This window comes from Pagrus pagrus (genome assembly GCF_965226575.1).
Source record: "Pagrus pagrus genome assembly, chromosome: 14".
In the NCBI taxonomy this organism is placed as follows: domain Eukaryota; kingdom Metazoa; phylum Chordata; class Actinopteri; order Spariformes; family Sparidae; genus Pagrus; species Pagrus pagrus.
Window position 1 is genome coordinate 25,574,332 of NC_140198.1, and position 27,717 is coordinate 25,602,048.

Genomic DNA, 27,717 nt, shown 5'->3' on the forward strand with positions numbered 1-27,717 from the left:
GTAAGGGCATTTGAGTTCTGATGAGTATCAGTCCAAACAAATCAATTATCCGATTTAAGCAATGCCTCATTCCACTGATGACCTCCATTTCTTCCAGTCAGGACACAGGTGGGCTGTGGGTCAGGCTCAGGCTCTGCACCATCCCTCCTTAGGACCTCATACACTGCTCCATGGCTGACCTCAGTGTGTCTGTTCTGTTGGGTTAAATACAACACATTGCCATGGATACAATGCAATTCTTCTAGAATTGTAATATTTAAGAAAGGCGATACCACTCCAGTAAAATTCAATCCCTTTTAAACATTTTCAATGTGTCTAAACCAAACAGTTAAAGAGAGTCTTATCCACTGCCATTCTCTTCTTCCACACCCCGTCACCTGCAATTGTTCCGACTTCTAATTTTTGAGTGACCAATAAGTCGTACCATGTCATTATGGGTGTGTGCATATGTATGCACGTGTATGCATGTGTATCATGAAGCAGCAGGAAAATGTTGCACATTTTTAATGATACATTTAATATTAAAAATGATTAATTGAAATGACACTAGTCTAACGGTTGGGTTAGGGTTAGGGTTAGAATATGACAGTATTGCCCTCTGAAGGTGGTAATCTGGTGACGAAAGAGGTGAGAGGCCTTGTTCCGGGCGCAAACGGTGCAGGTTGCCACGAACTCCTTCACATCCCTAGTCAGTCCCGGCCACCAGAAGCATTGACGGAGCAATAGCTGAGTGTGTTGAACTCCCGGATGGCATGTTAATTTGGAGGAATGCCCCCACTACAGGTCCCTCCTACGGTGGTTGGAGGGACCTGTACCAGGATCTGGAGAGGCACGCTAGGCATCCTTCACCAACGTCTCAATCTTCCAAGTGGCTGCCCCAACAATCCGGGATTAGGGCACGATGGGTCCAGGGTCCAAGGGTGATGAATCCGGGGAGTAGAGCCGAGACAGCGCATCAGGCTTGCCCTTACGAGACCTAGGGTGGTAAGAGAGGGTATAGCTGAAGCGACTTAAGTAAAGGGACCAGTGGGCCTGCCTGGAGTTGAGTCGTCTGGTGGAGCATAGATAGAAGAGGTTCTTGTGGTCTGTCCATGTGATAAAGGGCTGTTGGGAACCCTCCAACCAGTGCCACCATTCTTGGAGGGCCAACACCACTGCCAACAGCTCTCTGTTTCCCACATGATAATTTCTCTTTGCCGGCGAGAGGCGTTGTGAGAGGAAAGCACAGGTATGGAGTCTTTAGGAGGTGATGTCGTGTTGGACCAAAACACTCCATCCCCGGAGTCAGAGGCGTCCACCTCGACCATGCACTGCAACTTGGGATCCGGGTGCTTGACAACAGGAACGTTAGTGAACTGTCTCTTGAGCCTCAAAAAGACTGACTCAGCCTCGGGGGACCAGGTGAAGGGGTTGCAGGTAGAGGTGAGCTGGGTGAGGGGGGCGGCCACTTGGCTGTAGTTCTGGATGAATCTCCAGCAGAAATTGATGAAGCCAAAGAAACGTTGCAACTGTCATCGGGAAGTTGGTGTGGGCCACTCCCCCGCAGCTCTTATCTTGGTGGGATCTGGTTGGAGCTGTCTCTGCGCCACCACGTAACCCACAAAGCTCTCTGCTGGGGAGTGAAACTCACATTTCTCTGGTTTGAGAGTTTATTTTCCAGCAGTCTATGGAGGACCAAACGCACCTGCTGTACATGTTCTTTAGTGGAGCGTGAGAAAATCAAAATGTCCTCTAGATAGACAAACCCCGAAGAGATTTAACATTGATAAGGGCCTGAAAGACAGCTGGGGCTTGGGCAAGCCAAATGGCATCAACTGGTATTCAAAGTGGCCCAGGGGTGTGTTAAATCCAGTCTTCGACTCGTCTCCTTCCTGAAGTGGTAGGCATTTTGAAAATCCAGCTTGGTTAAGTTTTGGGTGTGGCAAAGTGGCTCAAATGGCAGGTTGATGAGTTGAAGTGGGTATTTGTTCTTTGTCCTTATGTCGTTGAGGACACGTTAATCAATACAGGGGTGTAAAGATTTGTCCTTCTTCTCTATGAAGAAGAATCCGGCACCCAGAGGAAAAGAGGATGGTCTGACGAGTCCTGCAGCCAGAGAGTCAGTGATTTCTTTTCTATGGCCTCCCTCTCCGGGCATGACAGATGGGTATGGCGGAGCGAGACAGTGTGAATTGCAGAATATGCTCCAGCTGGCAATAGAGACAGATGACTAGTTTATGTGGGGGTTGTGAAGTTGGAGCCAGGGAAGACCAAGAACCACAGGGGAGGTAGGCGAGGAGATGACAGTTGAACAGTTGAACTTGCTCTTGGTGATTGCCAGAGATAAGGAGAGTAACTGGGACAGTGCGATGGGTGAATTTAGCCAGTAGCTTACCGTCTAGGGCATTGACAGTCTTGGGATCGACGAGAGGCACAACTGGAATAGATGCTTGCTCAACCAGGGTATAATCAATGAAGCTGTTATTGGCACCAGAAACTACCAACACTTTGATGGGCAGGGACTCACGTGACCACTTGAGGGAGGCAGAGAGGCTGATTTAATTGTGGGAGCTAGAGGAGGAAGTAGTCTGGCTCACCAATGTACTCGCTTTCATTCAATTATCTGTTAGCTGCTTCTGAGCCTTGAACTGGGTGATCAAAAACCTTATGTATCTCATCTATGAAGGTAGAACAGGTAGAGATAACTGGTGAGTTTCCCTCCCGTAACGCGGCTCCCCACTGAGCTGCTCTACCCCTTAACAAATTCATGATATAAGCTATGCAGGCTTTATCATTGGCATAACTAGAAGGCTGTAGGTCGAAAACATGAGAACACTGGAGAATAAATCTACCACAGGTGCCTAACTCACCGCAGAAATGCTCCAGAGGGGGAACAAAAGGCTATTTAGCAGGGGAGAGGGGAAATTGGGCAGAACTCGAGGCAGAACTAGAGTAACCTCTAGTTACTCACCTGCAGCAGTGAGTAACTAGAGGTTACTCACTAATGCAGAAGGAGAGGGGGTGGGGCACCGTCTGAGTATTGAGTTGGCCGAGTTGGACACTGAGTTGAGAAACACTGGAGCAGAGTCCTTGTAAGGAGGTCATGATGTCTTGGAGCATGTTTTTGTGTCTTCCTACAAGGATCCCTTGAGCCTTGAGAGCTTGATGGATGGAGTTTGGGTTGGTTGGATCCATGTTGGCCAGATGATTCTGTAACAGGTGGACCCAAAAGTGACGCCAAACAGGTAGTTACTTGAAAGGTGAATTTATTGATCACAAGAATGATTTGAGTGATTACACTTGAGGCTGGCTCAGGCAGTTGAGGTTGTGAGGGGTGGTCAGGTCATACTAGAAGAGGAGGAAGGCAGGGTTAAAGCGCTGGCGAGTGAACTCAAGAAGGCTTTCCAAATACATAAACTCAAGAGATACTGAGAGCGATCAAGTACCACTGGAGTTGGCAACAATAATCTGGCACTGTGCAGAGGAAAGGTCTGGGTATAACTGCAGGTGCTGATTATACTCAATGTGCTGCAGATGTGTGGACCTGCACAGCTCTGACGACCAGCAACAAAGCCACACCCAGCCTCACCAAGCACCTCTGAAAAAAAAGCACAAAACACAGACCACAAACCGGCCACTACAAAGTCCAAATCATAACAACTAGACTTTGATTATTCCTTTCAACAGTAAACTAATTTACCTCCTTGCAATTCAGTATACTAAAGTACAAAGAGACATAAAAACATCATATTTGTCGAAAGTAAACGAACTTGCCACTGTAGTATGTATTTGCAATGTACTGTACTTTTTAAGTGCACAAGTACTTGAAATGCACAAACATTAAAATGCACTGTTTAGAGGTCTACTTAACCTAAATTATAAACAACATGAAAATAAGTACAATAAATTATCACTATAAATATTTGCAATTTAGTATACTAAAAGTAGTCTGAGTGAGTAAGTGCACTTAGAAATAACACTCAATCATAACTTGCAATACATGAAAACTTAAGGATATTGAAATGTGTATTTTCAAGATACGCTTATGTTTTAAACAAATATTTTAAAAAACAAAGTTCAAGTACATGCACCTTAGAAATTACACATCACTTAAACTAAAAGTACATTTTCCTGTAATATATTTCTAGAAAGTGCATTATAGTATCATTACTTCAAAAAGTGGTTTTATTGTGAAAATTATGATGTTGGAATATTTGTTAGATACTGTATTTACAGATAGTGTATCACACAGCTAGGCCTTGAATGAGAAGTGATTTCCAGAAGCAGGATTTTCCTACAGACAATTTAAGAGGCTGAAACTTAAACGTTAAGTCACAATTGCAGGAGGAGTTAACGGCTCCAAGAACTAACTCATTTTAATAACAACAGACCAATCAGATAGATAAGAGGTTTTTCATCGATGACAAATTACCACAGAGTAACGGCACTACGAAATTTTAAACGGTCAACATATTGTCTAAATACTTGCAACTATGTTCTTCATATAATATAAAAGTATTGTGAAAAAAAGTGTTCAGAAAATGGACAATATGCAAAATAATAACAAAACACTTAGAAATATGCTTAAATAACTTTTATTTGCAATTTTTTGTGCCAATTTATTTTCACATCTTCACATGTGCAGTTGTAACAATTTGCTAATTCATTTATGTAACATGTTCCGTAAAACAAAGTAAAACAAACAGCAAAAGCAATAATTAAACAATGAATATGATATAAATAAAATAAGATTAAATTGAGTTGTATTCACTTAAAATATTAATGGCTGACATAAAAAAATAAAATAAAAACATGATTTAAAAACATAAGGTGCTGTTCTCAGGAAGGCCATATAACCAGTATATACCCCCTAAGTGTATAAAAATGTCATCATATATTATTAAATATACTTTTACAGTTATTATATATTTAACTATACTTTTATAGTTTTATACTTTAAATATAACATATTATGGAAATGTTAATGCTGGTGTCTTCATCTAATTCAAAATGGCTTCATGAGCAGCTTAGCTAGTAAACTAGAAGTTAGTGCAGCGCAGGAAGTAGCTGTTCCTCAGCGCACGGAACAACCTCCCTGTCCTCAGGCTGTACTCAAACATGTAGGGTCCACTGTAGAGGTATGTGAAACCTGCAGAACAGAGGCTCAGTGTTAGTTTCTGCGCAGACTTTTTCTCATTTCAGTCGTCTTGACTTGATCTAATGATCTTAAAATGTTACTCACCTCTGTACTGCAAAGCTGCAGTCACCTTGCCGGTCATGCCGGAGAAGGTCTGATCCACCGGCTTGGGGAACCCCTGGTCCATGGTCTTTCTGGCCTCATCATAACTGAAGAATCACAGACAGTACTTAGACTGATTCACCATCTTGTCAACCAACATCTTTTCTATCATTATTATTATCAATATCAGATTTATGTTACATCACGTTATTTGAACACACCTGTAGTAATTGTTGCCAACGAAGAACAGAGTCTTGCCAGAGCGGGCATCATAGAGGGCCGCATCCACTTTCTTTATGGTTTTGGGCAGCCCAAGGCTGGAGAGTGGTTTAGGATAGCCACTTACAAGATCATAGCCACTGAAAGCCCACACTTTACGACCTGGATAGAGATGAAAGGAAAATGTTTTTTAGTATATGCATGTTGAGGTAATAATGTGGTCAGATTTGGCACGTTAGGTAAATACAGAGAACAAACACATCACCTTTAAAGAGTAGGACACTGTCTAGTTGTTGGCTTTCATAAGCAGCATCGATGTTGCTGGGGGCATTGGGCCAGAAGTTTGTGATGAGAGTCTGCTGAGGTGTATTGCTCTGAGGGTAGCTACGCCAGAAGAAGCTGAGAACACACAAGAACAGATAGAAGTTTATAAGTCAGCTCCAGATATTTATGATATTTGAGCGTTCCCCTGTATGTCTACAATACCTGTCCTTGAAGAAGAGCATTTCTCCTCGCAGGGTGGCAACAGCGTCCAGAACCATGGTTGAGTCACAGGCATCAGGGGTGGTGGGGGGCTCAGGATCAGGCTGAACAGGATCCGTGTCAGGGTTTGGACCTGGAGGTGAAACAAAGTGACATCATCAAAGATTGTGGAGGAGTTTCTTTTTTTTCAAGGATTTAGGTCAAGTGCTGTTTTTGCAATCAGGCATCAATGAACTGAAAGGTAGCACTAACCATAGAGAGACTGGATGCCGTTGACATCATCCCGGGGAAGAACAAAGGTGTCAGGGTTTTGGTATGAGTACGTAGGGTACATGAGAGCACCAGGATCATCAGAGTGAGACAAACCCAGGGAGTGGCCAAACTCATGGGCAGCCACCATGAAGAGGACGTAGCCTACAGCAAAAACACAAGGTCACTTACAGTTCCTCTCCATGTGTCAGTGTATATCATGTCAAAACATACACTGACAGAATCGTAAGTATCTAAAAGAGACTATACGCAGAGCATAAATAACAAACTGACCAGTATTTGAGCGGAAAGTGAAGGTCTCATCGTCGTCAAAATGAGCATCTCCTCCAATGCCTGGGGCTGGGGCGAAGGCGTGAGCAAGAATGCCATCGGGGCCATCAAAGGGGTAGTAATCACCATGTGCTGTTAGCAAGAACATATTCATGTCAGGGGTTGTAAACCAAACAGAGATACAAGCCATTGACTGGAATTGTGTTAAAAGCAGCAAATCAGAGCTGGGTTTACAGAATAAATCTGGTTGCTACGACTGATCAGCTGTCCGACGAGATTCAAGGCACAGAAAACACATGAAGTTAAAGCTGAGATGGCACAACTAATAAACTGAGCACAGGGAGAGTATATAACTGGGACAGACAGGAAAAGTTATTGTGTACTCACATAGGCGGCCGAAGGAGATCATGATGTCAGCGGTGCCGCTGTAGATTCTTGTGAATCTGAGAGGAGTGACTTTGGCCCAGACCTGCAGAGCTTTCTCTATGGAGTCATCCACCTCTGCCACAGACATGTCAGGTGTGTAGTTCTCTATCCTGTAGGACAGAAAAATATACTACAATAATTACATGCATTACTTAAAGGAAGTTTCTCTCACACGCTTTCTCTCTTGAGATCATTCACCTGTATGTCAGGCTGTTTTTCTGCCACTTGAGGCCCTTTCCAAATATGGAGAACTCGCCGATGTGGCCGTCTGGAACGCCGCAGCGGGGTTTCTTCATCACCTCCAAGGTGTCTCCATCCAGAGTGCCGGTGATCTGGAGACCAAAGAATTTCTGCATCTCACTCAGCTTCCTGATCAGTGGGCTCATCCCCCGTCTGATAGTCGGGCCGGTCTCGTCCGTTAGGTTGAAGAATTTTCTCAGGTAGCTCTGCAAGAAAGAACAATGAATACTTAAAAATGTGTCAGCTGCAGACAGACATAATATTTCCACATGCACTTGCAAAATAGTGAGAACACATGCATAAAAACAAGCCTACATACCTCTGCAAACTGTTCATCCTGCACAGTAACCTGCTGTATTGGCACGCAGTAAACTGCAACTGCCAGGCTTAGTAGAACGCTCAGGTTGAAAGTCTTCATGTTTCGTCGAATGTGACTTGTGTTTCTGTGCTGCAGGCAGCTGTTATATAGGCTGAGGACGGAGTGTGTTTAGAAACGCCCTCCTCCACTCAATGACTCAATATTCCTTTTATGGATAAGAGAGGAAGTTAGGCTCCGATTTCTCATTGATTGCTCAAAGTTTTCCAAATTGAGACACTGTTATTATGATGACATGACACAGGAGGGGGTTGTTTCAGGTAACAGAATATGCTTGGCAAGATTTGGACTAAATCAAGATGAAAACAATCTCATGACTTTGACAAAGTAACTTGGTAATAGCTGTATTTTTTTTTTTCCATAATCAGTTTTCTGTTGTATTTCTCAAATGAACTTTTGCTAGTCAAAGTATCTAAAAAAATTAGATTTTCACAAAAAAGAATAAATAATATAATGAAAGAAGTTATAAACATTTAGAACAATAACATATATAAACAGGAAAAATAATTATAACCTTGGGAGGAACGAACATGTTATACTGTATATTACATTTCAAGATAATGTCATTAGCATGCCAACGACTTGTCTGTGCTTTACTTCATTCTCAAAGACATGTATACATTCTGAGTCATGCAGTCTACTTTGATATCTTGTCTGAGAAGTTTGACATCACTGCCTGTCATTTTGTCTCACTTGAGCCTCAGACTTTTTCAAGCTGTTCTGCTGTTGCTTCTGTTTCATGTCATTATGGACAAAAAAAAAACTGTTTCTCTACATTTCACATTGAAAGTTCTGACAGTAGTTGTTGCTGCCATTCATTCACTGTGGTCTGCAATTTGATTGAGAAACCACATCACAGAATCCAAAAGGCCCAAAAAAGTATGTTTATTGATTTGAGTTACCAGCAGTAGAATATTATTCATTCTGCCTTCATCGTCTTTTCTATTGTAGCTTCCAGGGATTTCTGAAAACATTCAAGTCAGTTAATCCTATAACATATTAATGGATACTCTACTGCACAGAAGACATGACAATGACAATGGTATCTGATGTGATAGAGGTGCTGTGTGACTCAGCTACAGGTAGTTATTTTCCATCCAGATATATCTACAACCACCTCAAAGTTAATGGAAAGCTACATTTTAGTCACTGTTACCTAATAGTGGACACAAAAGAAGACAGTAATGTCTGGTGTAATGTATTGTCTGCGGTAAATTAATCAACAGCAGGAAATGCGGACACTCTGACAGAAATAAGATGCTGCAATGAATAGAAAGAAATTTTTTTTTTTTTAATCATGAAAAATATACATTTTTAAAATCAATGTTGGCCAAGAAATCATTGACCAATAAATCACAGTGTCACAGTGTTGTTAAATAAAATACATTTGACATTTTTTTGAGTATCTTTGGAGGAAATGTAGTTTGAAGACATGCATTACATATGAAGACATTTAAAAACAAATCTTAAATACACACACATACACAACCACATCTTGTATTAGAAAAAAAAAAACATACATTTAAAACTTTGATATGAGGTACAACTGCCATTATTACAACATTGTGTGAGGTAACACTGTTAACCACTTCCCTAGATTGTTCATCAGTTCCCATTTTGGTATTTGGTACATAGTACATTTTTTTGTAACACTTTGTGTATTCACACACAGAGAGGATACACAGCGCTGTCGTCATCCAGCCACACAGTCTTTCCTTCAGTTATCTCCTCCCTATCAGTATTTCATTGTCGTCCTCCATCTTGCATTCCAGCAGGTCGTTAGCAGGGCTGGTGGCAACGACACGATTGGAGTCAGAGTCATATTTGTAGTGGATGTTTCCCTTGAAGAAGTGCACAAATCCTGTTGGGAGTTAAGATTCATTATTGTGATACATACAATGTACATAATTGAATGTAGTAAGATGCTACATCATGTAAAACATCAGATTATCATTGGTCACAGTCATGATGCTAACTTGCAGGCCATCGGGGCTCCTGCATCACTGTGGAGAATGTTAACGCAAATCTTTTTTTTAATCTTTTGCTTTGCTGGAGAATGAAGTGATCCACAATCTGTCATTGCAAGAAACCGAACTGGTGAAGAAAGCTACTATATTTCTTCAGGAAACTTAAGAAGATAAAAGGCCTCTACCTCTCTCAGAGAGCAATAGAAAACATCCCGGGTGGAATCATAAACTGGCATGGGATGTGCAAGGTGAGCGCAGAGCCCAAAGAATACTAGAAAACAACACCCACCCTGCCACAGTCTGTTCACTCAATTCATCCTCATCCTCTGCGCTCTCTGTTATGCTGGTTTCACCATACCATTACCTTTTGCACCTGTCTCATTCCCACTATAACAAAGTCTTTCCCACTTGCACTATAATTTAAAACACACCCTGATATTACACAGATAATGGTAATTTAGTTTATTTGTTGTTTCTCCTTTTATTGCTACTTTTATACAGTTTCTTCTATTTTATTGCCTATTTTATTTTTTATATTTTATTCAAATTTAAATATTGAAATATCTGTTAATATAATTTCTGCGTGTGTATCATCAACAGCTGCATTTCATTGTACAGTCCTGAATTGTAAAAGGACAAAAAAATCAAACTTTGAAACCTTATTTGAAAGTTTGTGTTTGTGAAGCACTTTGTTGTATTGTTTTGAAGACTGCTGTACAAATGATGGTTATTAGTAATATTACTAGTGGTGGAAGTCGCAGTAGTAACATTAAAGCTACTACAAGAAACTTTCCATTTTCATTTGATTCCGGGGGCCTCTTTGGCCAAAAGACGACGATGGTGAAACACAGTAAACCTTGTTTCTGTGACGTTCCACCAGACTACAGAGCGGCGTCCCTCCTCGGCCTGTGAGACTCAATTCAACTGCAGCAATCCAGCATGAAAAATAGTCCTGATGTTATGACTTATCCAACCCACATACAACCGAATCTGACCTGGTGACAGGCATTAAGAATGACTATAACTGTGTAGAGATCGCCAATCTTCTTGCTGATGGTCTTGTTTGCTCATGTATTAAACTGAGATGATCGCGTAACCAGTTAATACACATTTAATAACCTTTTTTTTTTTTTTTTTGAAGAGAAACAGCATTAGTTTTTGATTGTACCCGATACATTTAAGTGTCAGATGCAGTTGCCGTCCTATCTGCTAGAGCCTCATTGATGTTTGTCCTTTAGCTCTTTATTTTGTTGTATTTTTTTTGCCTTTTTCTATGTGCAGCACCTTTTATGAAACTGAAGGCAGAAAAGGAAGGTGATGTAGCTACCATCAAAGAAGACAGCTGCATCTATTGGAGATGGAATCCCCGGCCACTGCTTCTCTATAAGTGACGGCGATCCCTCCATCATCTCCTCCAGCTCATTGTACCTAGAAAACATGATAGAGCTTTGTCTTTATGTTTTTAGGTTACATAACAAAACCACAGTGCCAGCTGTGTGTAATGACACCAGCAGAGTCCTTCTGATTAACAAGCTTGGTAACCACACTGGATGAGAAATAGTAAAACCAGTAATAGTGACTCTGCTTTACGTACACAGGAAATGTGTAAGTTGTCATTGCAACAAGACCTAAGGAAGTGGTCTAGTCAAGTCATGCCAATCACAGATTTGCTCCTTTACCAGGGAAAAAAATGGAAGAAGCCTCTTATCTCCTTAACTTAGCATCAAGGCTGGAAACAGTGTAAACATCTGTGGGAGACTGTAGGACTTGAATTACCTCCAGCACTCATTTCCAGTGAAGAACACAGTGTAGTGGTCATGTCTGAAGTGAAGAGCAGCGTCTACAGATTTTATTCTGGTGGGGAAGCCCAAGTTGGAGATGTTTTTTGGAAAACCCTCCTCAAGCTGTAACTGCTTCAGCACCCAGTACTGATGACCTGAAACCAAACATTACTGTCTCACATTTGCATATGCACATTACATATTCACTACCCATTCAGGGGTACCTGCTTTTTTCATTAGAAAAGTCAATTAAAGTGCATAGTGCACAACTTATGATGCTCTTTAAGGATATTCCTTTATTTTACCTTTGAAAAACACCATCAAATTCTTCCTTGTTTTCTCATAGACAGCATCCAAGTGGGTAGGAACACTCTCTGGCCACAGGCTGCTGATCAGGGTGATTCGTGTTTCATCAAACTGAGGATGTTTGCGCCACATGAATCTGGAAAGGCAGAAAATGATCAAACACCATTTAAATTAATTTCTTTTGTCTAGTATCCTTGGAGACACCAACTGAGAAGAAAGTCTGTCCATCACTTTTCATGATGTAGACATACCAACGCAATCACCAGACTGAATGTTGGCAATGTACATTTCCGTAAACCAATCAAATATGTTGAAACTTTGTGTTTCTTTATGTTGCAACTTTAGATTTCATTAGATTACATTTTTAGTTTTATGTTGTGACAACATTGTGCTTGTTGTCTCATTAGGTTTAGGTACAAAAGCACTTGGTTAGGGTAAGGAAAAGATCATGTTTCGGCTAAAAACATGTGGTTTTGTCGCCACAAACACAGTTATAAAATGCCCTGACGTTTCGTTAAAAATATCCAGTGGTTTCACACTTTCAAATGTTAAAACACAGTCTTGAACAGTGGTCACTGGTTTGACAGCCTTCTCACCTAGCTGTAATGCATGCACCTCCTGACATGAAGGTCAGCTCATACACAAATTTTGTGAACGTGATATGACACATATTATAGAAATGTGTATATGGTACATATTTGGTACCAATTTGAACAAAGGTTTGTAGAAACGTAAACTGCCAAAATGTTATCCTGCTGACTGGGCGGGACATGCATGTATATGGACAGTTGTACATACCTATCTTTGAAAAACAGGACCTCCTGTTGTAGTCCTGTCACTGCATCAAAGGACAAATTCGGATCACATTTTTCGGGTGTTCTTGGAGGAGGTTTTTTTGACAACAGTGAAGCAAACTTGGGACTGATACCTGCAGGCAACAGAAGGAAAAAGTTAAAGTGCCTTTTTGACAGAAACTTTCAGACCCCACACGTGACTAGGCTAGCTATTTTTTTTTAGTTTTTTTTTAAATAAAGTCAAATAAAAGCTGCCTGACAAGAGAAGGCTCCTGTGACTCACATGAATACATCATCTGCAAATAATCTAATCTATTCCGAGCCAAAGTCATGGATATCTGCACGGAGAAAGATATGTAAGCTTGCCTTAGTAAGACTTACATTTAAAATTGAATGTTTATTTTAAAATAAACTGCCATTTAACCATTATGCATTTATTTTATAATGCAGCTGACTTTTTTATTTATTCCTCTTACATCTACAGTATGTAATAATACAAAAAGTAACTACCAGTGTGCGAAATACAGGTGGTCCGGGGGCTCGACCGCCTGATTAACCCATGAGACCCCCTGAAAGCCTCAAAAGCAACATTTGAAGGGGGTCTCAAATTTTGTCAAGAAAATAAAAAATAAAATATTCTATTGTCACTAAAGGTCACTAAAATGTGTTTAAGCTCACCATGTCCAGTATTCAGAATCCAAAACATTTATTCACAAATATGTTGTATTTGTTGCCAAGCAGAGCCAGCCATGTTGTTGTCATGTAGGCTATAGACTGATTGTCTTGGTTTGCATCCATGAAATATTGTAATGTTATAGGCCTACTGCATAGGGAGAAAATTTAGATTGCGCAACAATCGGGAGATGGGGACCCGCCGAATATTGACGGGTATTTTGAACACTGGTAACTACCTAGAATGACTAAGCATGAAATACTAATTAAAAAAAATTCATCTGACATATACTGAGACGCAATGACAATGAGTCAATCTGTGATGTATTCACAATCTGAGAGCGTGGGAATTTAGATTTTAAAATAAAGCTGTGACACTCTTAGATGATGAAACATTAGAAAGAGGAAGTTGTGGTTTTTAGCTTTTGGCCTTGTTTGTCATACTTCTGCTGTGGGTGCAAAAACACAATAATGTAATACTTAGTGTTTGATTACCGTATGTGTGTGTGTGTATATGTACATATATGGTATTTTTGAGCTTGTAACTAAAATGTAAATATTCAAAGGCAAATGCTTTCCAATATACACATGTACATTTCATTTTACGAATGAAAGCAAATCAAAGGTAAATATGTGATTATACGTGTATCTCACAACATCTGCTTTGGAAAGGAATTAACAACCTCTGTGAATCCAGCTGAACTCACCATACAGGTGTTGGATGTCTTTGACATCACGGAAGGACAGCTGAGGCTCATAATTGGGGGCAAAGTTGTATGCAGGGTACATGATAGCCCCGGGGTCAGATGAGTGGGGCAGGCCAAGTGCATGCCCAAATTCATGGACAGATACAGCAAATAGGTTGAAACCTAGAGCAGGAACACAAGCATTATGAAGGCTTCGTGGCAAGTCCATGAGGCCGATTACATTTACGTTATTATTATGGTTATTCACGTTCTTGCAGAGAAAACAGGTTAGATTGTTAATGCTCTCACATCTTTCTATTAAAAATGAAAGTACAGCCAGGAACCGGTTAGCTTAAAAAAAAGACTGGAAGCAAGGGTACAAGTGTAGTTTACGTAACCCCCGTAACATCACAACTGGTAGTTTTTACACTTTCAGCACGCATTAATGATTTCACTTTGCTGGCCTATTTTTATTTCAAGAAAGAATCCGGCTTCCCACTGTTTTCCACTGCCTCCAGTCTTATGCTGAGCTATGCTATCCATCTCTGGCTGTATCTAACTGGCAGCAAGAAAGTGGAGAAGTGTAATAACATCGTACTGACAGTGGTGTTTTTGTGTGAGATCTCAAACTTTAGTACCTGTAGAATTAAAGCTCCAGTCTTCCTCAGCATCAAAGTGCACATCTCCACCAATACCATACCCAGGCATAAAGGCATGAGCCAGGACTCCTCCTTTGCCATCAAATGGTGAACCGTCCTTATGGTCTGCAACAGACAGTTAATCATTATATTCAGAAAATCCGTTATGCCATGTGTTAGTGTCAGGGCCAGGGAGATCTGTTCTCTGTAGAGCTCACCTCTTTTCATAAAGGAGATGACGATGTCAGCCTCTTTCCTGCTCCGCCTGCGAAATTTCAGAGGTGCAACCCTGGACCAGACCTTCCATGCTGCTCTGAAGACTTTGTGAACATTTGAGGCTGGGATGGAGAGGCTGTAGCCAGCGATCCTGGGGAACAAGGAGAGACTTTTACTACTTCATCTTTACTTTCATGACCCATTTAATGCTTTTTTCTTAGCTGTTACTGGGAGAAGAGTACAATGATCTATTTGGCTTGGCATTTGTAGTTATTTAAGTGGCATGGCTTTATAGGTGTATATGATATTCACGTGTTGCTGTTGTTCCTACTGTAGAAGATCATAATTAATGTTGTTTAAGGACCATCATTGCAACCGACCAATCACGCTGTTGTGATGTCATAGCTTGGTGACTCGGTTGTTGTCATTCCTGGAGCATCATAATGAATGTTGCTCCAGGACCATTGTTTCAACTTGACAAAGTGCGCAAGTGGAGCAAGACATCAAGGCTGTTAGGTGCAAGACTCCAACTCAAGAGACCATGGAACATAGTGTTATGATTTTTACACTCATGGTCACGTGTTGTTTTGTGTTTCTTGTCTGGTTTCTGTTGCCATTTAATTAGGATTTTGGAGCAAAAACACTTAGTTAGGTCTAGGCAACAACAACACATGGTGAGGTTTAGGGAGCAAAATTACTTGGTAAGCTTTAGGTGAATACTTGGTTTGGTTTAGGCAGTAAAAAACAAAATCTTGGTTAGGTTTAGGGAACAAAAACTTCATGGTCCCTGAAATACATTAATCACGTTATTCCAGGAATAATCCCAACATGGAGATATCAGATCATGCTGGGTCTACATATGGCAGTGTCTAGTGGATGGATTTCCATTAAAGTTTGTACTGACATTTATGGTACCCAGCAGATGAATCCTCAGGACTGATTCTATGACTTTTCCTCAACCGCCACCAGGTTCACATTATGGGTTTTGAGTAAAATGTTAACCACTGGCCTATTGCATGCACTGCCATGAAATGTAGTAAAGACATTCAGGCCCTCCTCAGGATGAATTGTGGTAACATTTGAGTCAAAACCTGCGAAACTAATGACATTCCCTCCAGCGTCAGCCCTACTAGTGCTAATTCATAAATGTTAACACCAACTAACAACTTTAACCTGTGTTCTTGTTGCCAAACTTGTGTTTTTAGCTCAAAGCACTGGGAAATCACATCAACATCATTTTCACTGCACTGCTTTGTGATCATCTTTAACCTGTAGCTGAGGGTGCCCTTCTTCCAGCGAATCATTTTTCCAAAACGTTCCACATCAGACAGACCACAGCGCGGCCTCTTCATAACTGCCAGGGTCTCTTTGGTCAGCTCTCCACTCGGAGGCAAACCAAAGAAGCGCTGCATCTTCTCGACCTTATCACAGAGTTGGGTCGTCCAATCAGATGCATCTACATCTGTGTCTGCAGTCCTCTTCCGTCTCTCTGACTTGGGCCTGTAGCCATAGAAGTGTTGTAGATATTCCTAAGGATGATAACTCAGTCAGTTTCTGCAAAATAGTGAATTACAGCAGTCAACTAAAAGGTAATGAATGTAAGCTGATGTACACACATTCAAACGCTATAGACAGTTTTTTATCTAATGTTTTCTTCTGTCTGTGCTCAAAGGTTTCGACAGTCCATCTCTGATGCTCATCTCAGGGCTTAAAACTTTGTTGTTTGCAACCTGATTTTAGTTTATTTTTATCTTCCATTTAATTTTGTTTGTTTTACTCTTTCTAAAATCCCAATGTACTGTATGTGTCGTTCATACCGACAATTTATACTGCATTGTCTTTCTACTTAATGCTTTTTATATCTTATGTAAAGCACTTTGAATTGCCTTTGTGCCTATAAAATAAACTTGCCTTGCCTTGTTGTCTCTACACTACACATTCCAAACATATTCTCAAACCTTTAATTATAGTACAGTGCAGAAATGTTGCCATACTCATGTAATAGTAGGTGTCAACAACCACCACACAAACTCTAGAGACACTGTAGCCTCCGACTTAAAGGATTACTGAAGCTCTGTGAAAGTGTGTACAGTAATCTCCATGGCTCAATGTTCCATTGACTGTAACACCTCTTTAATGAGAGTGTGCTCACGTTGATTTTGACGGATTTTGTGAATTAACTCAATTTAAAACAGAATTCAATACAAAAATGAACAGGTTACTGCAACAAGGGTGTAAAAAGAAGATTACAAATCTACAAATAATAAGGAGCAGGGACCTGTACATACTGTATTACAGCAACATATTGTATTAAATTCCATTGCATATTAAACTGGGCCCATTATAACAGTAGGCCAGCCTACAGTGACATGTATAAACAAGTCAGCAGCAGTTGTAGCGTGGATAATTATTGGCACGTTAAGCTCACTCTCACTGCAGTTTCTGCATGTCATGCTTGAAAAGCTGCAAAACAATCCACTGAATGTCTGTACACATGGGATAATAATACAGGTGACTGGCCAATATGTTACAATGACACATACAGTAATTAGCTGACTAGTTCAGCGTTATGGATAATGGCCAGGTTAGCTTGCTCACATGATTACTGTACATGAGGAATCATGGGTAGACCATCATTATGTTGAGTAAATTAAGCTTTTTTTTTTTTTTTTTTTTTTTACAAATTTGTCTTTGCTAATGCTATGTTGGATTGGACACATTTAAATAAATGAAGAAAAAACCCCACTCCAAATATATTATTCAAACAGTAATTAGGATGCTCGCCCTCGGGTTTGTGGAGCCTTTGTTGAAGACTCAGGATATAAATAATAAAGCACAGGGGATCAACATTAAGTCACACCTCCCCTATACATGAATGTCTATTCAACAGTTGGAATTGTAAAATCTACCATTAAGACAATGGTTTGCCCGTACGAGGGCAGCAACGTCACCAGGCAGCGCATTCTTTTTCCTTGAATTAGTTGAGTGATCCTTTGCCATGAACAGGTTCCCGTTATCAAGCTCCTGTTTCTTTTGCCTCTCAGTTCAAGTGTAACGTTAGGGTTTCATGTGGCCACTGTTTTGTTCATGTATGATAGAATAGTACAGCCGTTCAACCAGGCTTTGTAAGGTTGCGACATTAGTAATAAATGACGAGCGTTGTGGAAACTCCAGAAACGTGTGGCTGTGAGTTTTGTCTAACTTTATTGTCCTCTGCTACCCTCTTACATCAACCAAGAAAAACAGATCCAAACTATTACAATTTTACTTATTTTTTTCATTTAACTAAATATATCAAATATAATAGTATACCAACTTTCAGTACTTGGCAGTCTTCAATATTGGATGGTTAAGACACAATTCAGTCAGAGGCTAAGAACAGAGTAAATGTAATTTTAATAACCAGACCTGTGAACTACCCGGGAAATGGCATTCCTGGCAGCGTGGAGAAAGCTTTGAACCAGCATTTAGAATAAAAATTTACAGAAAATAGCATTTAACATTTTACTGAATATATAAATATGATAAATCTCAGTTAATACAGTCGTTATCATGACGTATCAGAAAATGTTAAATTCTAAAAATGTAGGATCAAGATCACTCAAACACAGGATTGGAGATCATAAAATGTGTTTCACTTGGCAAATATCATAACTGACAGTGCCTCTGCCTGTGGCTGCTGTGGCTCACATATTTTGACTGCTGTTATCGCCTTTCTTCATCATCTGTTAGTACAATAACACTGGCTTTGTAGACATCACATCTGCCACTGTGCCTGTCTTCCTGAGAACTGAGTCTAGTCTGACTGATAGTGGGGCCAGGGGGCAGATGTTCAGAAGAAGAGCTCAAAAAATCATTATCAATCCATCACAGATTTACTTTAGCTGAGGTTTCAATGGGCCATAACTTGCAGATATTAATCAGTTATCTAATTAAGTTATAGTATAAACACTGCTTCTGTTATCTCATCATAATAAGAAATCCAAATGGGTATTATTAAACCACAAAATGATTAAGCTGTAGATCTGTGATATCATTCGAGTGAAATTACAACCACAGCAGCTCTCAGCCTCCAGCAGAGTGAGCGCCAAGAACTGATAACCGGAGGATGAAACAGTGTGTGTTCGTAAACACGTGCAATGCAATAAGATGTATTTATAAAAAAAATTCAATTTATAATTAATGCACTGTTCTTATTTAAGTGACTGAATTAAAAGTGGTTTCGCTCCACAACGAAAAGCAAAGATTTGTTTTAATAGTTTATAGATGTTAAAGTAAATCCCCACATACAGAATAATGGAGTCAATTTTAAGTTGCCATACATTTGTGAAGCAGTGAAACATGTTTTCTGGAGTAGAAACAGAAACACAGATACTAACACTGGGTCAACAGCAGGGTCAAAATCCAGTACTTAGCTGAGCTAACAAATCACAACCCGAGCAAAGCTCCACTCAGGTCAAGGTTAGTGGAACTATAAAGCTGTCCAAAGTAATAAAGACAGAGGAAAGACACCTGTCAATCTAGCTGGCTGTTTGTCATCCTTTCTTACAGGGGTCATGCATATAAACAGGTAAATACCTCTGCAAACTCCTGGTCAGCTTCAGATGGTCCATCATTGGGTCCTGTAGGCAGGTCAGTGGTTCGGAGAGGCAAGGCGGTAACATTAGTCTTGCAGGGCATCATGAGAGACAGAAGACTCAGCCAGAGCATCTTCATGTTTGACATGCAGGAGTCACAGTCAGTCAGTCAGTCTGTCCCTGAGATGTGCTGCTGCTGATACACAGGACCGTATGCAAAGCTGCGGTGGGGACCACCTGCCAATTATGAGTGAGTGCTCGTGTCCCAACAAGAACAGCAAGGTGGCTCTGCACATAACAGGGTCTTCTTTAATGTGTCTTCAAAGAGACACCAGGCTGCTCTTTATAAAGCTCTCAGAGTGGGACATCAGTCCGATCTGACACAAAATTCTCTGTAACATTGCGGTCCTATTTCTAGATTTAGGAGTTAAAACCTTTTATCAACATTGTTAACGTAGTGTAGGAATCTGCCCTTATCTTACGCAGGAAGACACATGACTATGTCTATGTCTCGGCAGAAAGCAACAACTTTCATTTCCCATGAATGCTGAAAGATACCTTATTTGGCAAGTGTGCTGATTTGAGATGGAATGACAAATACTGTCAGTCCTTTTATTGCAAGTTAAAGCTCCAAAACCCCATTTTCAACAATTTCCCCAGCACTATACGAGATTATGTGAGGAATCAACATAAAAGTAGTTATGGATGATCCTGAATATTAAGTGTAATGTAAACGTGGACCAGAGGAGCAGACCAACAACACAGCAAAATAAAACATTTAAAACTCATGTACTGAAACCAGCTGGTCTATGAGCCGTTTCACTGTACAAGAGAATAAGATTTGTGAGTCGATTGTTTTTGTTTATGTAAAATATAGCTATACTTTCAGGATGCAATACATTTGCATATTTGAAGTGCAACAGAGCATTAAAGTGTCATTTATGATGGCAGATAATTGAGGGGTTAAAAACATAGATTGGCACACTGCTTTATAGCCCAGAGACATATTTAAATTATAGTCTTTACCTGTACTGTCTGCTAGGTGAGGAAAGTGTGGCTGATTTACTGTGCTGCATCCTTTGTTTCTTGCCATGATCCTGCCAAATGAGGATATTTTCATATTGGGGATAATGACAATAAATCAGCTGAAGTCAAGGACTGATGTGGTTTCAAGTGTAGAGGCATTTAAAGTATGAATGATGACTTGGATCTGAAGAAACGTATACGTTTTACCTTGCAGAGACAACATTGCTTTGAAGAAACAATATACCAAAAACAAGTAATGTTGATACAGTTAGAGCTATTTATCACAATGAAAGACCTCTGAGGTGAAGGTGCTGTGCCAAAGACAAGACTGTGTGTGGTTATAGCTAGAATTTGAAGGTAGGTACAAAAACAGAACAAAACATAAAACTGCTGCTCTTAGCTAGCTGTTCTTGGCTGTAGCTAGCTGCCATTAGCCAATTGGCTCATTGCTCAGCCATAGCACCAGGCTTTGGAGCCAATTTCACATAGTGGCCAAACCGTGTCATTAAAGGATAACTACTGTTTTTTACAACCTGGACCTTATTTCTAGCATAAAATACGATGCTTTACTCACCCAGATAACTTTGGTGTCATTTGGCGTCGTTCGGACGAAATTAGATCCAGTGGAGCGCTGCGTAAATCCATATAATGCGAGTGATCCGGGCACCGAAGCGCAGCCTCTATGAGCATTATCTGCCACGAAACTAGTTCATTTCACCAATATTTTGTCATGATACGCTAGTGCTATTCCCCTCTGAGTCCGGGCTCGTCTATTGTCAACATCCGGGGTCTGTAGGTTGCCCTACTACCTCTGACCTGGAAGATGTTGTCTCTGAGCTGCGCGCGCACCCGCGACAGCCCGGCTTGTTTACCTGTAGCTGCTACTGCTAGTTTGACCCCTGATGTTGATAACAGACGAGCCCGGACTCAGAGGGGAATAGCACTAGCGTATCATGACAAAATATTGGTGAAATTAACTAGTTTCCTGGCAGAAAATGCGTTATATAGAGGCTGTGTTTCGGTGCCCCGTCACTCGCATTATATGGATATATCGGCGCTACACTGGATCTAATTTCGTCCGAACGACTTCAAATGACACCAAAGTAATCTGGGTGAGTAAATGATAATATTTTTTGCTAGAAATAAGGTCCAGGTTGTAAAAAACGGTAGTTTTCCTTTAAAATGTCACGTGATGCACAGGCTTTTTCCTGTAAGCTTACATCACAAAATGACTCATTCACTGTCATAATTTTATTACATTGGTCGATAACATTTGGAAAGTCTAGAAGAGCTTGTTATGCCCCGGCCTAGGGTCTACCAGAACATAACATAAGGCTTCCCTCTCTTTCTCCCACTCCCAAGAATAACACACCAAAAAACCAAGGATGCAGTCCAAATATGGGAATTTATTTACCCAAACGAAAAAATAGTCTTCAGGGTGAGCATTACCTAAAACAATAAACAAAACGATCTGGGTTTTAAACCTCACTTCCTTAACCAAAAACAAAAGTCAACAAAAATACAGGTTTTCTTACCTCACTCCCTAACCAACAAACAGGAGAAACAGTGCACAAAGAAAAAGGCTACTCAGTCCTACTAAAAAACTGGACTGAATAATGTTATCAAATCTATTTACAATATTTACAAATGAGATGCGAAATCTCTGCTACAATACCAACATCAAATTGTTTCTATCACAACGGGAGTCAGAATGATTAGGCCAAGGATGCAAGCGAGAGAGAGAGAGCGAGGCGAGAGGTCTGCTCCAGGCTCCACTTTTAAATGTCCCAGTGTCTGGATCCGACCAATCAGCAGGCTTCCAGCTTTCACCCCAATCCGCAGTCTCCACCTGTATGTACGGACGTTCTGGGACACAAACAAACACAGCACCCCCTCATGACAGGGAGGGAGACAACATCACAGACAAATACAAACAGGACTAAACATAAAAATTATGACCCCTGGGGTCATAACAGAGCTGCACAATAATTTTATCTCTAGATAGCCGAAGTTAGCCGGCCTGGCTCTAGTGTGCATGCTCTAAGGGTCCTACAACGCGGAAGATCTGAGTAATTCTCTGCTCTCGAAGTCGAGCTTTCTTGGCTTTATGCACCACTAAGCAGCTCTCATAGGAATGAACAGGGCACTGCCCCCAATGCTGTGTCCAGCTTTCCTTTGTTATGTCCAAGGTGTGGAGCCAGTGGCCCTGGAGTTTGCCAGGAACGTGACCTCAGATCACAGGTGGAGTCATCACAGGCAACAATGCTCAACTCAAATAATTTAGCAGCCTGAGAGTGAACACGACTGGACACCAGACTGGGACTGAGAACAACCTCTGAAACTGCTCTGAACAGCAGTTTGACTCAGGAAGAGAAGACACGACAGGAGGGGACTAAGCTAATGGTTGCCCCTTATTCACACAGCATGAGTTTTCAACAGTATAGTGACAGAACATCACAGGAGTTTCCACAAGGCCAGAGTGTTGCAAACTTCAGCAGAGCTATTTGACTGACACACTAACAACGGATGTACAGTATAGACATCTTGTTTTATTTTATAGTGTTAATTTGCAATTAAGGTATGGTGCATCTCAGGTGATGTCATGGAGTAATCCAAAAGTAATGTAACTAGTAGTGTAACTAATTACTTTAAGCAGCGAGTAACAAAGTAAGGTAAGGCATTACTTTTTTTTAAAAGTAACTAGTAATATGTAATGGATTACTTTTTTTCAGTAACTACCCCAACACTGGTTGAGTGCACAGATAAGATCACTGTGGTGGTTGGTTACCTTTAACTGGACATTCATGCAACATGCACACCCAGACTGAAATATCTCAAGCACTGGGTGGATTGTTATGAAACTTTGTACAGACATCCATGATTCCCAGAGGATGAAGTCTACAAACTTTTGTAATCCCCTGACTTTTCCTTCAGCACCACCAGCATCAAGGTTTTCATATGTCATGTGCAATATCTCAACATTTACTAGTCTGGCACGAAGTTTTAATTGCAGACATTTATGTTTCCCTCCGGATCAATCATAATAACACTGATGATCCCAAAACTTTTATTTGGTGATCAATCAAATGTACTACAAGGACTTTTTAACTGGTCATAATACTGATGCCTCTTTATGACCTAAAAAGCAAACGAGATCATCAGTGAGAAGATTGGCTATTTCTATATAGTTGATCTTAATGCCTGTCGCTGGATCTTATTCCCTGTGCAATTAACATTACAAGTAAAGGAACGGGGATGACCTTTCTCAACAAAATTATAATTACTGAGCGACCAAAACAGTTAGCTGTAGGCCACATGCAGGATAAACTTGGTGTGTAGACAGCACTGCACACCATTTGTTTTTGTTTCAACATCAAGTTATAGTATTTTAACCAACATAGCCACAATTATATATATAACTTTATTGCTATGCATCCTGCAAACTGCTGTGTTTTTGAAAAAATAAAGATTATATGAATAATACAGTGCCTCTTTCCTTCACTCGCCTTCAAAACAAATACACAGGGTAACTAGATAGCTAACTTTATTACCAGAGGCGGTGGTGCTGATACTGCTTTTGTCCACAGGGGCCACCAGAATCAACAAAAAATGAAAGGTCCTTGTAACAGCTTTAAAGCAACACTTGTCACTTGTTTCTGCACATGAGCAGATAAGATTTCAACGCTAAAATGCGGTTCAGCACACACAGCAGCAACTATCCCTGGATAATATTTTGTAGTGAAACTGCTGGGTATGGCAGTTAAAGTTAGCTCTGTTGGCCGACACTGCTCGGAGAACCAACCGGGAGTATTGGTGTTCACACTGCTATCACAGGGGCTTTGGACCAACAAGACAATTGTTGAAATGTAAGTGATATTAGACTGTCTTTAAATTTTTTTGGCCTTGGATATGGATTACAGGAAACGGGTCGGACTCGAACCCCGGGGCTGCTGCAGTGAGGACAAGGCCTCTGTACATTGGGTGCCCACTCAACCAACTGAGCTAATGGGCACCCCATTAGACTGCCTTTCTAAGTTGTACGTGTTGTGTTGAACTTGATAACTTACTTGATGTTTGGCTGTCTTAGCAAACTTGTCAACACGCTAGTTTATTTTTTTATAAGCCAAGTCAGCTCATTTCTACACAGCTAGCGTGCAAAGTTTTGTGTGTACTGTAGTCAACACATAACGTTATATTACATCCGACAAATTGTTACAGAATCATGGGATTTGTAGGATAGGGGGTGCCAAATTGCAAAAAAATGCAAAATACTACATTATGTTGCTACTATATAACCAGCAGGTCAAAATTTTCATTTCCAACACTGCAATTATAACCAAATACCTACAAAACAAATGACATTCCCACAAGCCTCTGCTGTACTTTGTTTATTGTTAATAAGCAAATATTAGCTCCTAATAGGCAAGGCAAGGCAAGGCAAGTTTATTTGTATAGCACAATTCAGACACAGGGCAACTCAAAGTGCTTTACAGGCGCATACAATTACAGTAAAACATTTAAGATACATTAAAACAAAACATTAAAACAAGTTGAGAAATAGACATTTAAACAAAACATTAAAACAAGTTAAGAAATAGACATTAAAACAAAACATTAAAACAAGTTAAGAAATAGGAAAGTAGGCTAAAATAGAGAAAAAATAAAAGTCACAGTGCAGTTCAAAGACTTAAAATTGCTTCAGTGAAAGGCTGTGGCAAACAGAAAGGTCTTCAGCCTTGATTTAAAAGAGGTGAGAGTCGGAGCAGACCTGCAGTTTTCTGGGAGTTTGTTCCAGATGTGTGGCGCATAGTAACTGAACGCTGCTTCTCCATGTCTAGTTTTGACTCTAGGGACTGAAAGCAGACCTGAGCCTGATGACCTCAGAGGTCTGGATGGTTCATAACGTGGTAGCAAATCAGAAATGTATTTTGGCCCGAAACCATTCAGTGCTTTATAAACCAACAACAGGATTTTGAAATCTATTCTTTGACTGACAGGAAGCCAGTGTAAAGATCTGAGAACTGGAGTGATGTGATCTACTTTTTTGGTTCTTGTTAGGACTCGAGCAGCAGCGTTCTGAATCAGCTGCAGCTGTCTGATGGATTTTTTAGAGAGTCCTGTAAAGACACCGTTACAGTAGTCGAGTCTGCTGAAGATAAATGCATGGATAAGTTTTTCTAAATCCTGCTGAGACATAAGTCCTTTTATCCTGGATATATTTTTAAGATGATAGTAGGCCGACTTTGTAATTGACTTAATGTGGTTGCTGAAGTTCAGGTCTGAGTCCATTATTACACCGAGGTTTCTGGCTTGGTTTGCAGTTTTCAACATTATAGATTGAAGCTGAGCAGAGACTGTGAGTCGTTCTTCCTTGGCTCCAAAAACAATTATTTCAGTCTTATCTTTGTTTAACTGAAGAAAACTCTGACACATCCAATCATTGATTTGTTCAATGCATCTACTTAGCGTTTGTATGGGATTGTAGTCCCCTGGTGAGATGGTTATGTAAATTTGTGTGTCATCTGCATAACTATGGTAACATATTTTGTTGTTTTCCATTATCTGAGCTAGAGGAAGCATGTAAATGTTGAATAGTAGAGGCCCCAGAATGGAGCCCTGGGGTACTCCGCTTGTCATTTTCATCCTTTCAGATGTGTAATTACCAATAGACACAAAGTAGTCTCTATCATTTAGATAGGATTTAAACCAGTTTAGTGCTGTACCAGAGAGTCCCACCCAGTTTTCCAGTCGGTCCAGTAGTATGTTGTGGTCGACTGTGTCAAACGCAGCACTGAGATCCAGTAATACTAAGACTGAAATTTTGCCATTGTCTGTGTTTAAATGAATGTCATTGAGGACCTTGACTAGAGCAGTCTCAGTGCTATGATGTGGTCGAAATCCTGATTGGAAGACATCAAAACAGCCATTTACTATTAAGTAATTGTTCAGCTGTTGAAAAACAGCTTTTTCAATGATTTTACTTAAAATTGGGAGGTTCGATGTGGGCCTGTAATTATTCATTACTGATGTGTCTAGATTGTTCTTCTTCAGGAGTGGTTTAATAACTGCAGTTTTCATGGCTTGGGGGAAGACGCCTGAAAGTAGAGACATGTTGACAATCTGTAGCAGATCTGGAGTCATGCAGTCTGAAACTTTTTTGAAGAACCCTGCTGGTAAAATATCAAGGCAGCATGAGGAAGATTTCAAATGTTGTATTATCTCTTGCAGGTTTTTGTCATTGATTTGGTCAAATTGTGTCATGGTGTTAGAGTTGGTTTTCGGTGGACACATGGATAACACGCCTCCTGTACTAGGTACGGTGGCACAGACCGCTTGTCTAATTTTCTGAATTTTGTCAGTGAAGAAGGATGCAAATTCATTACATTAATAAACATATATGTACCATTATAGTAGCTGACCTGATAAAACTTAACTAGATTACAGTGAAAACTGCAGGCAGCTGGAACCTCAAGTAATGTTAGAAAGTAATTGTTATGCACAGACACAAAATACAGTGAATAACTGCATATCTATACTACATTCAAATGCACAGTATCATAAAAACATGGAAACCAGCAGCCTCTCTGCAGCTGCTTTCATTCTGCTCATCCGCCTATTCAGCAACTCGGGCATTCCCAACATGAGTCAGTATTGACAAGGTGTTGCCCAGATAAAATCTGTTTTACAGCTGGGTAACACACCTGAACCGGGACCAAAACTCTATGCCTGAACACAATCTAATCACAACGTCCATTGGATACAGATAGCGCTGAGTCAAAGGAAGCGGAATCACTGGAAAAAACCTACTAATGACTCTCATTATGACTCTGTTAGACACAGCTTAACATTTTGACTCATTACATCTTGCTGCTGTCCCTTCAGGCTAAGGCTGTATTTTTATGTTCCCAATTAAACCTCTAACATGACATGAGTAGAGCGCTGTTGTGCAATACCTGCTGATGATGAGTTATTGGTCTTTTTCCCAGATATCATGCTTTTTCTGCATGCACACGGCAGACTACAAATGACACTGCGCACTGCTTTAACTGATCTGCTAAATGAAAATCCTTTTGAAAAGACATTTAACAAATGTTTATCACTTCCACCTTTTGGAAACATTAGGAGGAAAGGTAAACTGTTTTAAACTAGAGAAAACTAAAGACTAGATCGCTGCTCACATGGCAAGCAGCTGGAGGAGGAAGGGGATTTTTACAGATTGGTCACCATGCTGAAGAGGTGCTTTCCTCCTTTTCTCACTAAACCAATGAAGTTGTGTCAAACAAGTCAATAAAGCTGTGCCAGGTGTGGGAACTCTGAAGGGTTTTATGAGCTCTGCTTTTTGAGTCATGGCAGTTTATAATCTCTGTAGAGTTCAGGATACATCTCTCTACAAACTCTGATTGACAGTGTGTGTGTGTATTATACTAGTATACTGTTTATGCAAAGCCTGATTGATGTGCATACAGCAAAAAGACATCTGGATCCATGAATGACAGTTCTGTGTTTATTGCATACCTATACCAATACCAATATGCTGATAGAAATGACAGTG

The 27,717-nt window shown here is 40.4% G+C and overlaps 2 protein-coding genes across 2 annotated transcripts; both read right to left on the minus strand.

The window, feature by feature from the left end:
* Nucleotides 1–4,564: 4,564 nt before the first annotated feature.
* On the minus strand, nucleotides 4,565–7,549 carry mmp13a (matrix metallopeptidase 13a). The gene is made up of 10 exons (XM_084373689.1): nucleotides 7,446–7,549; nucleotides 7,085–7,332; nucleotides 6,848–6,996; nucleotides 6,464–6,592; nucleotides 6,173–6,334; nucleotides 5,924–6,053; nucleotides 5,703–5,836; nucleotides 5,440–5,599; nucleotides 5,222–5,325; nucleotides 4,565–5,128 (listed from the first exon to the last, which is right to left on the minus strand). Exons 1-10 carry the CDS (start codon nucleotides 7,542–7,544, stop codon nucleotides 5,019–5,021), a joined length of 1,425 nt encoding a protein of 474 aa, XP_084229815.1. The 5' UTR covers nucleotides 7,545–7,549; the 3' UTR covers nucleotides 4,565–5,018.
* A 1,313-nt stretch (nucleotides 7,550–8,862) lies between these two features.
* LOC311269083 (collagenase 3) lies at nucleotides 8,863–19,272 on the minus strand (the record flags this gene model as incomplete). Its single annotated transcript, XM_084373063.1, has 10 exons — nucleotides 8,863–9,363; nucleotides 10,797–10,897; nucleotides 11,246–11,405; nucleotides 11,556–11,692; nucleotides 12,355–12,484; nucleotides 13,730–13,891; nucleotides 14,347–14,472; nucleotides 14,565–14,713; nucleotides 15,832–16,091; nucleotides 19,141–19,272. 10 exons carry the CDS (start codon nucleotides 19,270–19,272, stop codon nucleotides 9,224–9,226), a joined length of 1,497 nt encoding a protein of 498 aa, XP_084229189.1. The 3' UTR covers nucleotides 8,863–9,223.
* Nucleotides 19,273–27,717: the final 8,445 nt, after the last annotated feature.